The 16448-nt window shown below is 34.7% G+C and overlaps 1 protein-coding gene across 5 annotated transcripts in view; it reads left to right on the top strand.

The window, feature by feature from the left end:
- EML5 (EMAP like 5) overlaps positions 1-16448 on the top strand; it is a 178514-nt gene that overhangs the window by 69865 nt on the left and 92201 nt on the right. For all 5 annotated transcript variants that reach the window (XM_024130935.3, XM_028496289.2, XM_055088668.1 and 2 more), the window contains exons 8-10: positions 704-841; positions 10316-10572; positions 11678-11890. In XM_024130935.3, the coding sequence (XP_023986703.1) occupies positions 704-841; positions 10316-10572; positions 11678-11890 (608 nt within the window). The remainder of the gene's footprint in view (positions 1-703; positions 842-10315; positions 10573-11677; positions 11891-16448) is intronic.

Here is a 16448-nt window from a genome sequence, read left to right as displayed (position 1 = left end):
CTGTCATACAGAGTGAAGTAAGTCAGAAAGAGAAAAACAAATACCGTATGCTAACACATATATATGGAATCTGAAAAAAGAAAATGGTTCTGAAGAACCTAGAGGCAGGACAGGAATAATGATGCAGACGTAGAAAATGGACTTGAAGACACGGGGAGAGGGAAGGGTAAGCTGGGACGAAGTGAGAGAGTGGCATTGATATATATACACTACCAAATGTAAAATAGATAGCTAGTGGGAAGCAGCCGCATAGCACAGGGAGATCAGCTCGGTGCTTTGTGACCACCTAGAGGGGTGGGATAGGGAGGGTGGGAGGGAGATGCAAGAGGGAAGAGATATGGGGACATATGTATATGTATAACTGATTCACTTTGTTATAAAGCAGAAACTAACACACCATTGTAAAGCAATTATTGTTATACAGCAGAAACTAACACAACAATGTAAAGCAATTATGCTCCAATAAAGATGTTAAAATAAATAAAAAATAAAAGATTCTATTAACCCTTGTCATTTTAAGCATTAAGAATACTTCTGTTTCGTAGATAAGAATTCCTGGCCACAAGCATACAGTTAAAAATCTAGGTTTATCTTGCCTCCTTAAAATGAAATTATTATTTTAACCAACAGTTTTTTCATAGAGTCTATCATTTTTTAAGCATATGTTAGTTAACTGTTATTTTATTTTAATTAAATGTTACAGGATATGGAGCCTAGTTGATCATGCACTAATAGCAAGGTGTAATATGGAAGAACCAATTCGTTGTGCAGCTGTAAATATAGATGGGATCCATCTTGCCCTTGGAATGAAGGATGGCTCATTCACTGTACTTAGAGTAAGGTATGTAATAGGGTAGAAGTAGAAAGAGAGTAAATATCTGTTAAGTGAGATAGAGTGCATAGTACTTATTTTTACCCATTTCCTTTAACCCCCTCCCTTCTTATTAACATATATTTTTTCAAATATTAGTTTTATTAAGTATAAAAAATATGTTTATAAAAATGGCTTTGTCAGAAAATTAAGTTAACTCAAAAACCTTGGTTTGGGGGATTAAGAATGCTTAGTAGATTAATGACTAAAATTTTGAGTTAAATTTGGGTCTTGATTTCCATTTCTTGGTAGTATTGATTTTCAGTAATGATCTTCTGACATAGAAGAGGGAGAATGAGACCTTGAAACTGTTAAAAATGAGTGAATGGTTTTGTTGTTATTTGCAGATTTATGCTTTGAAAAAAATGCCTGCATCTCTCCCTTTGTTTGGGTAATTAGAAAAGTTTAAAGAATTTGTTAAAGCCGTTAACATCTTTTGTTGGATTATAGATATGTTGGATTATTGCATTCAGTTGAATTCTGTACAGCCATTAAAAAATTTGCTGTAGATCCACACGTGTTTACGATGACAAGTATCTATGAAATTTTTCACATCTAGTTTAATGAATCGTAGGACCATCCACCCAGTTGCCCAATCCAGAAACCATTGATTCATTTCTTTCCTTTGTCTCTCATGTCTAGTTAATCACTAAATTATGGAGAACCCTAATACCTAGATAGCTCTCAAATTAATCTACTTCCTTCTACTCTCACCATTGTACTCTTGTGTAAACTTTTGCCATGTCTTACCTGGATTGGTGGAATAGCATCTCAGCTGGTCTCCTTACCTCCTATTTTGCTTCCTCAAGTCCTTTTTACACTCTACAGTTATAGTGATGCCTTTTAAAACACATTTGTTTGCATCCCTCCTCTTTCTAAAGTATGATAAAAGCATCGCACTGTCCTTAGGATGAAGTTCATATTCTTAACATAGCATATCCTGCCCATCTCTCTAGCCTATTTCTTTCTACCTCAATGTCTTTCTTTTAGCATGTATCATTTAGCATCTTTCATTTTTTCAGATACATCATGTTCTCTTGTACTTCTGAGCTGCTATAGATATGACTCTTCTTTCTGGGACAGGTTTCTATAATGAGATATGCTGAGATTTTTCTCTTAATATATTTTTTTATTGTGATAAAACATACATAATATAATATTTACCATTTTAAACATTTTTAAGTGTAAAACTCAGTGTCATTAAGTACATTTGGGTTGTTTTACAACCAAGAATTTAAGATGCATGTAAAACACATGAGAATTTCTATCAGATAGTTGGTATGCATTAAAAATAGTGATTGGTATTTTTTCGTTTGTACATTTACTTGTCCTTTCAATTATTGTATGCAAGAAACTGGGTGAATAAGTTATCTCTAATAAGTCAGTATTTTAACAACTCAAAAATATTCTTTTTTGGGGGCAAGGGAGGCATGCGTCGCACAGCTTGCGCGATCTCAGTTCCCTGACCAGGGATTGAACTCTGGGTCATGGCAGTGGAAGCCTGGAATTCTAACCAATAGGCCACCAGGGAACTCCCTCAAAAATATTCCTAATCCTTCTTAATTTACCTGGTCACTGTTTCTTCTTGGTTCGCTGTGTATATTCTCCATATCATAGAGCAGAATTTATAAGTAAGCCGTAGTAAAATGCCCTCACAGGAGTGGTTATGTTATGATTAGAGGAACATAGCATAGATTAGAAATTAACACACTGATTCTTAAATTGGGGTTACAAGGTGATGTGCCAGGGCAAAATCATATAACTTCTTAGAACATCTCTTTTCCTTGTGATAAAAATGTTAATTTTATATTAAAAGAAACACTAATATCATGGAGTCAAATGAAAATTTGCAAATATTTTTCAAATTAGAAGATATATATGAATATATATAAAACTTTGACTCGTGGTGGGCTGCATGGTATTATCAACATCAAACTCTTCAAAGGCGCTAATTCATTCTCATAATTAGGGAGACTTCGGTGGAAGAGCTTGGTGAGCATGGTTAATAAATTATGCTGAAGATGGAGTAAGGTTTCCTGCAGTGTATGGGGTAGACTTTAGTTGTAAAAACATTAACGTTGCCATTTTAGATTCTACCAGTCGCTAGCCAGTTGTCTTTTCTGACAGTGTCACTGCTGAGTTATATCAACTTTAAAAGGATTAGGACAGTTTTTCCCCTAACTAATCACACATTCATTTAAATTTTTTTTCAACATATTTATATTTTGTCTGCCTCATTTCATGGGAGTAATAAGTTCTGAAAGTTGTTTCCTGGCTTTCAAAAAGTAACTCTTTGTATATGTCCATTATTTTTTCACATCAAAGGTTTTTTTTTCTCTCTGCCCCCACCAAGAGCACTATTAAAACATGCTCAAATATGTCTTATCTTAAAATTCCTACCTCGAGCCTGAGGCCCTCTTTGGTTATATCACATCTCTACTCTCTTCTCTTTCACAGTAAAAATGTCAAAAAACTGCCTATTTTACTATCTCTCTTTCCTTCCGATTAACTTATCAACTTTCTACCCCCATTCCAATACAGCTTTTGCCTTCATCTTTAAATTGGAAAGCCCTCACTAATAGTGCCCTGTAACTAAAACCAGGAGATATTTTTCAGTCCTCATCTAAATTGATTCTCAGCAGTAAATTTGACCCCTTTAACAACTTGCTCCTTCTCAAAACATTCTCTTCCCCGGCTTTAGATGTTAATTCTCTTTCTCTTTGCAGCCTCTGGGTCCATTTTCTTTATATGCTAATTACCTTCTGCCTACCCAGTAAAATTGAAGTGCCTCAAAGCTCAGATTCTAGGCTTTCTGCTCTTTTTTACTCTCTATTTTCTCGCTAGGTAATCTCATCCTGCCTCTAGCTTCAGTTACTACCCATAGCCTGATGATCCCGGATGCATAGTTCTAGCCCTGTTATCGCCTCTAAACTCCAGTCATGCATATTTAGTTGCTTCTTTAACATCACTTGGGTATCTCAGAGACATCTGCAATTCAGCATGTCCAAAGCTGAACCCAGCATTCCCCCTCCCAAACTGATCTTCTGTCTCTGGGCCCTATTCTGTCCATGTTCTTGTATAAGCCAAAAACCTAGGCATTATCATTGATACCTCTCCCTCTCTCTCTCTCTCTAACCACCATTTCTTTTTCTTTTTTTTTTTTTTTTTTTACATCTTTATTGGAGTATAATTGCTTTACAATGTTGTGTTAGTTTTTGCTGTATAACAAAGTGAATCAGCTATATGTATACATATATCCCCATATCCCCTCCTTCTTGAGCCTACCTCCCACCCTCCCTATCCCACCCCTCTAGGTGGTCACAAAACACTGAGCTGATCTCCCCGTTCTATGCATCTACTTCGCGCTAGCTATCTGTTTTACAGTTGGTAGTGTATATATGTCCATGCTACTGACTCACTTCATCCCAGCTTCCCCTTCCCCCCTCCCCGTGTCCTCAAGTCCATTCTCTACATCTGTGTCTTTATTCCTGTCCTGCCCCTAGGTTCATCAGAACTTTTTTTTTTTTTTACATTCCATATACATGTGTTAGCATATTTTTTCTCTTTCTGACTTACTTCACTCTGTATGACAGACTCTAGGTCCATCCACCTCACTACAAGTAACTCAATTTCATTTCTTTTTGTGGCTGAGTAGTATTCCATTGTATATATATGCTACATCTTCTTTATCCATTCATCTGTCGATGGACACTTAGGTTGCTTCCATGTCCTTGCTACTGTAAATAGTGCTGTAGTGAACACTGTGGTACATGCCTCTTTTTGAATTATGGTTTTCTCAGGGTATATGCCCAGTAGTGGGATTGCTGGGTCATATGGTAGTTCTATTTTTAGTTTTTTAAGGAACCTCCATACTGTTCTCCATAGTGGCTGTATCAGTTTACATTCCTACCAACAGTGAAGGAAGGTTCCCTTTTCTCCACACCCTCTCCAGCATTTATTGTTTGTAGATTTTTTTGATGATGGCCATTCTGACTGTTTGCAAATATTTTCTCCCATTCTGAGGGTTGTCTTTTTGTCTTGTTTATGGTTTCCTTAGCTGTGCAAAAGATTTTAAGTTTCATTAGGTCCCATTTGTTTATTTTTGTTTTTATTTCCATTACTCTAGGAGGTAACCACCATTTATAATCCATCACTACATTCTGTTGATTTTACTTGCCTGATGAATTGTCTAGGAGCATTTTAGTTAAGGTTTGTGAATAAGATTAGAATGATAATGTCTTTAAACATATACTAAATACTCTATAATAGTATGGATTGTATAATACTGCATATTTCAGATCATTTCACTTCTTTCTGAAGTCTGAGCAACCACCATCTGTAGTAGTCTTCTAATTGGTCTTAATCCTGCTGTTATACTCCTTCAATTTGTTTTTCACTCTCGAACCAGATTAGTGATCTGATTGATTCATCCCACCCTAGCTTATATTTACAAGTTAAGGCCAAAAATCTTTAGATGTATGAGGACTTTTATAGTTTTCCCTTAGTCTTCCTTACCAGACTCTGCTCACATCAAAACCCCCTTTGCTTGTTTCAGTACCACTACACTGGGCTTCTGAAGCTGAGCTTGAATGCTTTCTCTTGCCATCAGCAATTTCACATGTTTTTAGCTCTGCTGGAATGTAGGCTTTTTCCTCCCAGTCCCTGTCTTCTGCTGAGCTAAGCCCCATTAATTCCTCAGAATGAAGTTTAAACTCCACTTCTTTTGGTCTGTTTCCTCTAACTCCTTCACCTAGGAACAGTTCTTCTGTTATATGCCCTATCAATATATATGCTCTATTAATATTGTGTACTTTTACTTTTGTGATGTGTTACAGACTGCTAATGTATGAGTATTCCCAGGCTTTGGCCTCCCTCTGCTTCCTAAAGAAATCACAGAATTTGCATACCAGTTTCCCAGAAGACTTAATTCAGAATTTTTAGAAATCAATACATTTTCATCTAATAATAGTCTTCTTACCTATAAATTTGTCAAAGAAACATCTTTGTCAGAGAAGATAGTTATAATTCATAGTGCTGATGTAATAACATAATACATACCATAAAACCAATCAGTCAATCAGAATCTTTTTCCATCACTGTTGGTTTCTTCTCTGTGTGCGTGTGTTGGTTGGTGGACAGGGTCACAGTGGTAGAAAGCAAGAGACAACCTGAGATATCCACACTTATTTCTCTCGTTAACTGGGAGCAGTTAAGTCCCTAGAACAAAAAAGCTGTAAAACAAATACCAAAATAATTCTGAAGAATTTTCCAGGAGCATTTTAACTAATGTTCGTGATTGACACTGGAATGATTATATTTTAATAAAGAAGGCATAAAAAGGAAAAGCTATCAAATAGTGTCTTAGATGTTTTCTTTAAAATCTTGCTCCATATAGATATAGATGAATGGCTGGATGTAACTAATGGATGGCTGAGTGGATGGATGGATGAATGGGTATGAAGAAAGGGAGGGAAGATGCATGGATTTAATTAAAACTGAAAGGAAGAAGTCACTGGGAAAGGTAGAAGTAGCTACCTTATTCTGTGCTTAGGAAGAGGACCTTGCAAGTTGCAGGGTCTAAGGCAAAAGTGACGTTGATCAGGAAAGCTCTTTTAAAAAGTACTTTTTTTCCTTCATTTATTTTGTTTTGTTTTGTTCTGATTCCCTTTTGCAGTTAAGGGGATGATTTTCGTCTCTTTCTTTATATGATTGACACCAGGGTAAAGCCCAAGTTCCTTGGCAATGTATCAGATCTGTTACACACTGTCCTCAATTTAACTCTTTAACCCCATCAAGTCACTGCTTTTCCCACTTATCTTGTATCCACATTGTATTATCTACGGTTCTTCAAATATGCCATGTACTTGCATTGCTCATGCTGTGTCTTCTTTCTGGAAAACCTTCAATCTTTTATACTTAGCCAGCCCCTCAGGTTTTATGCTCAAATAGGTATCACTCTTCCTTGGTACCTTCCTGCCTTTAGTCTTTTAGTTTTTTTTTTTTTTTTTTTTTTGTGGTATGCGGGCCTCCCTCTGCTGCGGCCTCTCCCGTTGCGGAGCACAGGCTCCGGACGCGCAGGCCCAGCGGCCATGGCTCACGGGCCCAGCAGCTCCGCGGCATGTGGGATCCTCCCAGACCGGGGCGCGAACCCGGTTCCCCTGCATCGGCAGGCGGACGCGCAACCACTGCGCCACCAGGGAAGCCCTAGTCTTTTAGTTATTGATTGATTGCCACGCTGGGTCTTCGTAGCTGTGCATGGGCTTTCACTAGTTGCGGCGAGCAGGGCTACTCTTCGTTGTGGTGTGCGGGCTTCTCATTGCGGTGGCTAGTTGCAGCACATGGGCTCAGTAGTTGTGGCACGTGGGCCCTAGAGCACGCAGGCTTCAGTAGTTGTGATGCGTGGGCTCGGTAGTTGTGATGCATGGGCTCTAAAGCACGTGGGCTTCAGTAGTTGTGGCGCACGGGCTCAGTAGTTGTGGCTCGCAGGCTCTAGATCATGGGCTCAGTAGTTGTGGTGCGTGGGCTTAGTTGCTCCTTGGCATGTGAGATCTTCCCAGACCAGGGATCGAACCTGTGTCCCCTGCATTGGCAGACAGATTCTTTTTTTTTTGGATTAAAATAATAATCATTTATTTATTCATGACTGCCTTTTGGGCTGGCTCCCTCAGATGGGCAGTTTTCCTGCCCTTGCTTTGTGTCACTTATACAGAAACAGTCACCTGGAGATTTGAACAGAGATGGATATTTCAAGATGGCCTCACTCATGAGTCTAGTGGTTAACTAACTTGGTCAGTCAGGTATAATGCCTGGAATCTCCGCCATATAGCCTCTTTAGCAGGATAGCCCGGGTTCCATACAAAATGGCAACAGTGTTCCAAGAGAACAATCATGGAAATTCAAGGCTTTTTGAGGCTTGGGCTCAAAAATCACATAAAGTCACTTCTGCCTCATACCATTGATCAAAGCTATTTCAAACACCAGTCTAGATTCAAGGGGTTGAAAAACAAATTCATTTCCTGAAGAGAGGAATGAAAAATAATTTGTGGCCATGTTAAATCTTCCTCATTTCCATTTGTCTTAATACAGAATGTCCAAATATTTTTTTGGAAAATTTAAACTCATACCATTAAAAATGGGGACAGAAAATATATCATTTGCATATTGTCCAGCCACTCTTGTGCTTTACAGTCCTTCTAGAATAAGCAAAGATAGTATTTGAAGAGTTTATTATTGAGAAAACATAAGGTCATAACTTCATAAAGACAGCAATTGGCTTGTGATTAATTAGGTGTGAGTTGATCATTTGGGGGTGACCTTAATGACAAAATATAATTTTACAAAAATGATCATCACAGAAAACTCAATTTTATTGGATCTATACATATTTTTCACAAGTTCATAATATTTTAAAATATCACATAAGGGCTATGATTTTCATGTGTATAAGGGGGACCTTGATAAACAAGGTAGCTTATTAAGCTTAAATGTTTGAAATTTTGTATCAGAAAACTAACACAGTTGGTACCTGGACTATATATTTAGCAACAGTGATTTTAATTAATATGCTTATCAGACGACAACCCCCAGAAAATATAAGTAATAAAAGTAGGAGTTAAAACAAACATTTTAAATAGTAGATGGTATATTATTTAAAATATTTCTCAGATAGTTGAACCTATCACTATTACTATAGAAAGAATCAGTCGTAAATTTAAATGTGACTCCTGCTTCTTGTAAGAGGTTGAGCTAAAAGACATTTGACTTTAAGAATATGAGATTTGGGGAAACGACTAAAATAATTTTCTCTTTTTCAACATATATTACTAACATTTAAATATTCCTGATTAAGTGCTTTTTTAGTTTTCTGCATACAAGTTTTTTGTCTCCTTAGGTAGGTTTATTCCTAGATATTTTATTCTTTTTGTTGCAATGGTAAATGGGAGTGTTTTCTTAATTTCACTCTCAGATTTTTCATCATTAGTGTATAAGAATGCCAGAGATTTCTGTGCATTAATTTTGTATCCTGCTACTTTGCCAAATTCATTGATTAGCTCTAGTAGTTTTCTGGTAGCATCCTTAGGATTCTCTATGTATAATATCATGTCATCTGCAAATAGTGACAGCTTTACTTCTTCTTTTCCTATTTGGATTCCTTTTATTTCTTTTTCTTCTCTGATTGCTGTGGCTAGAACTTCCAAAACTATGTTGAATAAGAGTGGTGAGAGTGGGCAACCTTGTCTTGTTCCTGATCTTAGTGGAAATGGTTTCAGTTTTTCACCATTGAGAACAATGCTGGCTGTGGGTTTGTCATTGGCAGACAGATTCTTAACCAGTGCACCACCAGGGAGGTCCCCTGCCTTTAGTCTTAACCCTTTTTCAGTATTTCTTATAGAACTTCACACATAACCTTTTGAGCACTCACTACATTTTCTCAATTATAAAGTATAATTACCTTGTCTCTCACAGAAGATGAGTTCATCTTTGTATCCCATGTGCCTAAAACAGTTAAATACTTAAGGTTACTGAAAGAAATATGAGTTTGATTGCTTTAAATTGTCCATTTAGAAACTGTAAAAATTGGGAAATAACCATTTAAGTTTTATTCTTGAATTATCTGTTGATAACCTTTCAGATGTGTAATGCAAAATTTATTTGGAAAAAGTCCCTGGCACTAGTTAGAAGTAGAATTCTCACTTCCTCCTGCCCCTTCTCCCTTTCTGCCTCTCTCTTCTCCACCTCTCCACCAACTCCACATGTTTGGAAGCTCAGTAGTGTTTAACTAAGTGTTTACCCATTTTTATGGCTATTACCAGTACCTGTTATTATTCTGGAAAGTCAGTTATAAGGCATCATTAAAAATATATATATTTAACTTTGCTGGCTGACATGGTCGCTAATTGGGAAGAATTTGTATTCTATTAAAAAAGGTCAAAGAGGTTGAAATAAAAGTGACTAGTGGTATCTATATAAAGATATACATTCAAATGTATTACTGAAATAATACAAATCAATTTCTTCTTTATTTCCTGGATGCAATTTTGTACATTTGCTTCATTACAAAAATTTAATTTGAAAATCATGGCTTTTATAATTAAGTATTTTTCATAAACTCAGTACTTATAAGGAACTTCATCATAAAAATCCATGACTTTATTTCCTTTATTGTATGACTCCAGAAATTTAGTGTGAATCTCTGAACTACTTAAAATTAAGTAATTTAGGAACTGAAATTTAGCATTTTTCTCTACTTCCAGCATATATTGTCCTCATATATTTCTGTTCAGAAAAATTATTCCTGAGTTAATACTACTTGTCTCATTTACATTTGTTTTATGGTTTATAAATACTTGATACAGCCTCACAGTCATTTTAGACACATTTGAAAACTGAACTAACTCTGTAGTGACTTCTTTGTGTATGGTCTCATTTTTCTTCTCTTTACAGAGATATGACGGAAGTTGTACATATTAAAGACCGGAAGGAGGCAATTCATGAGTTAAAATATTCACCAGATGGAACTTACCTTGCTGTTGGATGCAATGACAGCTCAGTTGATATTTATGGAGTTGCTCAGCGTTATAAAAAATTTGGGGAATGTGTTGGATCACTTAGTTTCATCACTCACTTGGACTGGTCCTCAGACAGTAGATATTTACAAACAAATGATGGGAATGGTAAAAGACTTTTTTATAGGATGCCAGGTAAAAATTTCCTATAAATTATTTATAATTTGTAGATTTTTAGTTCCTTTAAAATATCTTAGAATTTCACTAGAGGCAGAGTGTAAGTTACATTTGATTATAGGAAATCAAAGAAGATACAAGCTAATATTTCAGGCATTGTGATCTTTTCTCTATGGCTGCCTTATCATTTGAAATCCTTTTGGTTCTTAATTAAAACTTAATTGCTTGGAGGATCTAAGACAGACGTATTTTATGTTGAAGTCCATGCCATATGAGTAGTATATGGTAAAGTTCTAGTGTATATTAGAAACTCAAAATGCCATTTTTAATGGGTGCAACTAATTAACTAAATACAACTGATACAAATGTCTGACTGTAAATTGGGTTTTTGTTGTTATCTCAGACTTTGCAAGTATTAATAATATAGCTAACAAACTAATTTTGAAAAAAAGAATTTTTATCAAAGATTTAAAAAGAGAAGAATAAAAACAGAACCATCAAAATATTATCTCTCAGCCCTTTATTTAGTATGATACTTAGTGAATTAGTCACTATATTAAAATAACCTATTTAACAAGAGTAGCTGCATATTTAAATTAATGCATCTCTCCAAAAGTTTTCATTGACAATCGGTATGTAATGAAGATTGACTGAATCCTGAAGTCCTATTACCTAACATAAATGTATTACTTGTCACTCATCCTTCCTTTGTGATCCTTTCAGTTATCTTTCTCAACCGTGTATCTTCTTAGGTTTCTTTTTCAATACCGGATTTGCCACTTTCTTATAGCTTTTACTTTTCCTTCTAACTTACCCCATTGTGACTGATCTGTAGCATGATTTTAATAGGGTTCACTTTTACTGTCAACATGGGTGAACCTGCTAAGCTACATCATCATCAAATCTATATGTCTCTGAATCAGCATAATTTTGGTAGTGGCTTTTTAACAACTCCTTGCACTTAATTTTCTCCTTTCCTTACTATATTCACCTACCTATTCATGTATTCTCCTTTAACAGGATGGAGAAGATATTTAAATTTTGGATGTTATCAGTACAGTTTATGCTTGAGTAAAAATCAAAGGAAATAACTTCTTAAATTAATACTATGATTTATTTTTAGGAGGAAAAGAAGTGACAAATAAAGAAGAAATAAAAGGTGTTCATTGGGCTTCATGGACATGTGTTTCAGGCCTTGAAGTAAATGGAATTTGGCCCAAGTATTCAGATATCAGTGATATAAACTCAGTAGATGGAAACTATATTGGCCAAGTTTTAGTTACAGCTGATGACTATGGAATTGTAAAATTATTTCGATATCCGTGTTTAAGAAAAGGTATCTTTTCTTTCAAAATATTACTAATTAACCTCTGTCTTATAAAAGACTTAAGTTCTTACAGAAAATTAGTCTTAAGATAAATAAGAGAGTTTATACTTTTTAAAATATGTGTGCTGTTGGTTTGGTGAAGGATTTCATGAAAATGAACAGAATTAGTTACAGTATTTTGATAATTCAGAAATTATTGTCATATGTTACATTTATTTTTGGATATGAAGTTTTTATTAGAAAATTATTTTTGAATTCATATATTATGAATGGGCTAATACTTTACCTCTGTCTTTTTAAAGAATCATTTTTCTCCCCATTTCCAGAATTGCTTCATATAGTTGGGATATACAATGATAGTTATGCTTTTCTTATGGCTTATTATCTTTAATCAATTAACTTATTGAACATATATCTTTTAGGAGACATTTTTCTTATGTCATATTCTCAAAAATTCTGATGAAGTAGTCAGCTGGGCAAGTACAGGTCACAGTTTGGAATCTATTGGTTTGTTTGTTGGTTTTTATCTGAGAGTATGTTTTTGCTTAAAATCCTTAACATGTATTGTTTTGACATTTATTTTTCATAACTGGGGGTGGGAGAAAAATAAGGGGTCTTATCACTGATTATTTTCTATATATAATATGTATCACCTCTTTTTCTTGGATCTCTTTTAAAGTGATGATATTAATCATTCTGTTAACAGACCTGAGAATAATTAAATGAAATGCTCTATTAGTCATTTATTTGTTCCATGCCTTGTTCCAGAAAGTATTTGAGTCAGCTTATAACAAGTCCATAAGTACTAAAATAATTATATGAGTAAATAATTCATACCAGGGGAAGTATAAATAGAAATACTATATTAAAATCAGATAAAGAAAATGTTTGACATTTTCTTCTTCAGCAGTCAAACATCAAAATTGAATCTGAGCTTCCTGGAAACCAAAAATAAAATAAAGCAGGGCACAAAATAATTTTCACTTTAGCTGTTAAAAAAAAAGCATACTTACTACTCAGAGAAATCCAAGTTTCTTCTGAGATTTAATTTTCAAAGAACTCTCTCTTATAATATAGGGCCTTATATTAGGTGCACTGAGTGTATTCATAGAGTATCAACATCTATAGCAGATGCAGTCATGATTTTCACCAGGTTGTTAATAAAAGCTGTTGGACAAATGTTAAAATGCAATTTAGTAAAAAGGTAATTTTGGAAACAGCAGAAATAGTTTTATTCAAATAGTTTAGGTAGTCCCTTTATGTTAAACTTAAGGGCCCAAGTTTCCCAGAAGTCTAGACTGGTAATTGCTATACCTCTGCAGTAAAGTGGTGAGTTCCAGATCCTGCCAGCTATGCCATGTTGTCAGTTCCTGCCTGCAACGTGTCAGCTTCCTAGGTGCATGTGAAAGTACCTCCGTAAGTAATGCTAAGGGTGTTAATAAGGCTAACTAAATCTCTAGCAATTGAAGTACCGTATTTCTGGATCCCACCACATAGCCAGGACATGAGAGTCACCAGGCACAACAAATTTTATTGTGACCCAAAATGATACTTGCCTAGTTAGAAGGTGTGAGATTTAGTAAGATTAATCATGGTGATATTAATCTTAGACATTGCGTCTACTCACTGTTTCATACACTGACCTCTCTGCAGAAAAAGAGTAATTTTCTGAGTTTTCTTAGTCAAATGAATGAGATTTACTCACAAAGCTTTATCTTCTGCAACAGGGAAGACAATATTTTTGTTGCTCAATAATTTTGTTTCATTTATAAAATGTGTAGTAGTCTTCTGAATTGCTGTAGGAATATTTTACCAAAGTCTTTAAGAAAAGTTAGTCTTGTTCAGTTACTGCTTCAAGAATATAAATTGTTTTTCTTATTTTCTGTTTTTTTTAGATTTTTGTTAGACATTTAGTTTATGGTAAGGGTTTTTATTTCTAGGCAGTTGTGAGTCAGCTTGAGACTATGGGTAAGTAATTGGGAGAGAAGAAGACAAAGATTAGTAGAAGTATTTTAAGATTCTATATGTATTGAATTTACATACTTGCATAAAGCTAGTAGTATTACTAGAAAAACTCTCTTTCTTTTAGATTAGTTATAAAGTTGTACATTATTTCATTACAATAAGTTGTACTATTGATCCAACTTAAGTTTGGGAAAAGATTGTGTCTGATGTATTAATGTATCTTAGATATCCACTTAAGTAATATCCATTACATTCTAAGAAGTGAAGCTTTTACAAAATGTGGAAAGAAGTTAAATAATAGAAGTAGCTTACGTTATAGAATCATTGTAATTGCGGCACAAAATATGTGAGGTTAGCCCAGAATGTTCCTCTTCCACATTTAACCCCCTCAAATCCCAGGCCAAAGGAGCATTACTCTTCTTTTTTTTTTTTTTTTTTGTTCATTGTTATCCTCTTTCTGTCTAGATTCTCCTGCTCTTGACCATAATCTCTCTCAAATAATCAGACTGTTCCCAGGCAGCAGCACAGAGGCTGTGGTGGTGGGTGAGAAGGCAGGGTGGGGGAGGATGCAGAGGTGAGGGCGTGGTTGCTTTAATCTGACACCTTCATCACTGTGAATAATTGCCAAGACTCTTTCAGTACTTATTGACAAACGAACATTTCTATTTGGTAAAAATATTTTTTAGATTCCAGAAGAAAATTCATTGGAAAAACAAATATCAAACAATAAAACAGATTTGTGATGGGGAATTATTCAACACCACTCTTCTAAGATTCTGAGATTTCTAAGATATTGTTGCATGTAGCTCTAGTGTATTTGTTTTTCATTGCTGTAAAATACTTGTGAAAATGTGATACAGTTCATGTGTTTATTCTCCTGTCAGTGGACATTTGGGTTCTTTTCAGTCTTTTGCTATGATATACAAGTTTCCAAAGATGTATACTTAGGAGTGAAATTGCTGGGTCATAGAGAATTTATAAGAAAATGCCAAATTGTTTTCCACAATGGTTATACCATTTTACAAACCCTGTTGATCTACATCCTCTTCAGCACTTGGCATTGCCACACTTTTTATTTTTGTAAATATGGTTGGTGTAAATGGTGTCACATTGTCTTAATTTACATTTGTCTAATTACTAATAAGATTGACCATCTTTTCCAATATTTTTTGATTTTCAGCATTTCCTCTTCTGTCAAACACAAGTTCATATCTTTTGCCTATTTTTTAGAGTTGTTTCTTTTATTGTTTTATGGAAATAATTTTATATACTCTAGATACAAATGATTTGTAATTTTTATGGATTACAGATGCCTTTTTTGAGTTTGTGAGTTATTTTCTTAATGATGTCTTTTGCTGACTAGTTTTTATTTCAGTGTAGTCAAGTCAGTTTCTCTTTTTTTTTTCTGAACAATGCTGTTTTATGTATTAAGGAATTCTACTTTTTACTAGGGTCAAAAAAGATATTCTCATATATTTTATATCTAGAAGTTTTAAGGTCATCAAACCATTGTTAAATGGGAAAAAAATCTTTTGTCATATTGCTACAATTTATTGAAGAGATTTAGCTCATGTTAACTTTGTGTTAAAATATACCCTAAAATAAATTAGAAAAGACATGGGATCATTGAAACATAAATATTTCAGTTTATTGCTTTATCCTCACCAAGAATTATCATTCTGTTCTCATTTAAATTAGGAAAGTTTCTATGACCATTCTAGCTTGCTTTGATAAATCTTTTCTCTGAGATGTTAGTCCTAACTGATGACATACTGTTTAGGCCTTAACTGTTCTTTTATCATTTCCTATCATATGTCAGTTTTTAATAATGAAGGGACTTTGAGAGCTTATAATCCAATTTATACTAAAATGGAAATGGAGTCTAAGAGAGGTTAACTGATGTGCTCAAGCTCCTGTGCTATTAAGTAGTCAAGATGACACTCAAACTCTAGTCTTTTGATTTCAACTCTAATATTCTTTACGTCAGACTTTTTGTCCCCTTTAATGAATCGTAAGTGTTGGAGTTCATGCCCTCTCAGTCTCCTTCACTACTCTTCTTCCCTCCTCTACAATCTAGCATTTCAACTCAAGTGTATAGGCAGAGTAAGGGAAAATATGATCTTTCTTTTTTTTTTTTCCTTTCTTTCCCTTTCTTCAAATACCTAATGAATGTTTGCTATGTATCAGGCATTAGGGATGTATGATAAACAAGATACAATCCTGTCCTCAAGGAGCTTATAGTTTATTAGAGGAGTTAACAAGTAAATAGACTATTACATTTGAGTGTTATAATGACATGGGGTAATAACAGGGAACTCTGGAAGCATGATAAGAGGATATGGTTGGTCTTGGTGAGTCATGGTCACTTCTTAAAAGATGTGATATCTAGGTTTACTTTTAAGGTAAACTGTTTATCATAGTTAGATAAACAGTGCTGGTTATTGAATAATTATTAATAAAGTCACTTTGATTAGAAATAACTGGCTTCCCTTAGTCTTATTCCATAGCTTTCTTGTTGAATTGCCTTGGTTCTTCCAGAGGAATTGATCTTTGAAAAGTCACAGAGAAAATCATTTGGAAGGCCTTACAGGATTATCTACAC

Source organism: Physeter macrocephalus, chromosome 11 (assembly GCF_002837175.3).
Source record: "Physeter macrocephalus isolate SW-GA chromosome 11, ASM283717v5, whole genome shotgun sequence".
Taxonomy (NCBI): Eukaryota; Metazoa; Chordata; class Mammalia; order Artiodactyla; family Physeteridae; genus Physeter; species Physeter macrocephalus.
Note: the sequence above shows the minus strand (reverse complement) of the source record. Positions and strands in the feature narration are given on the sequence as shown.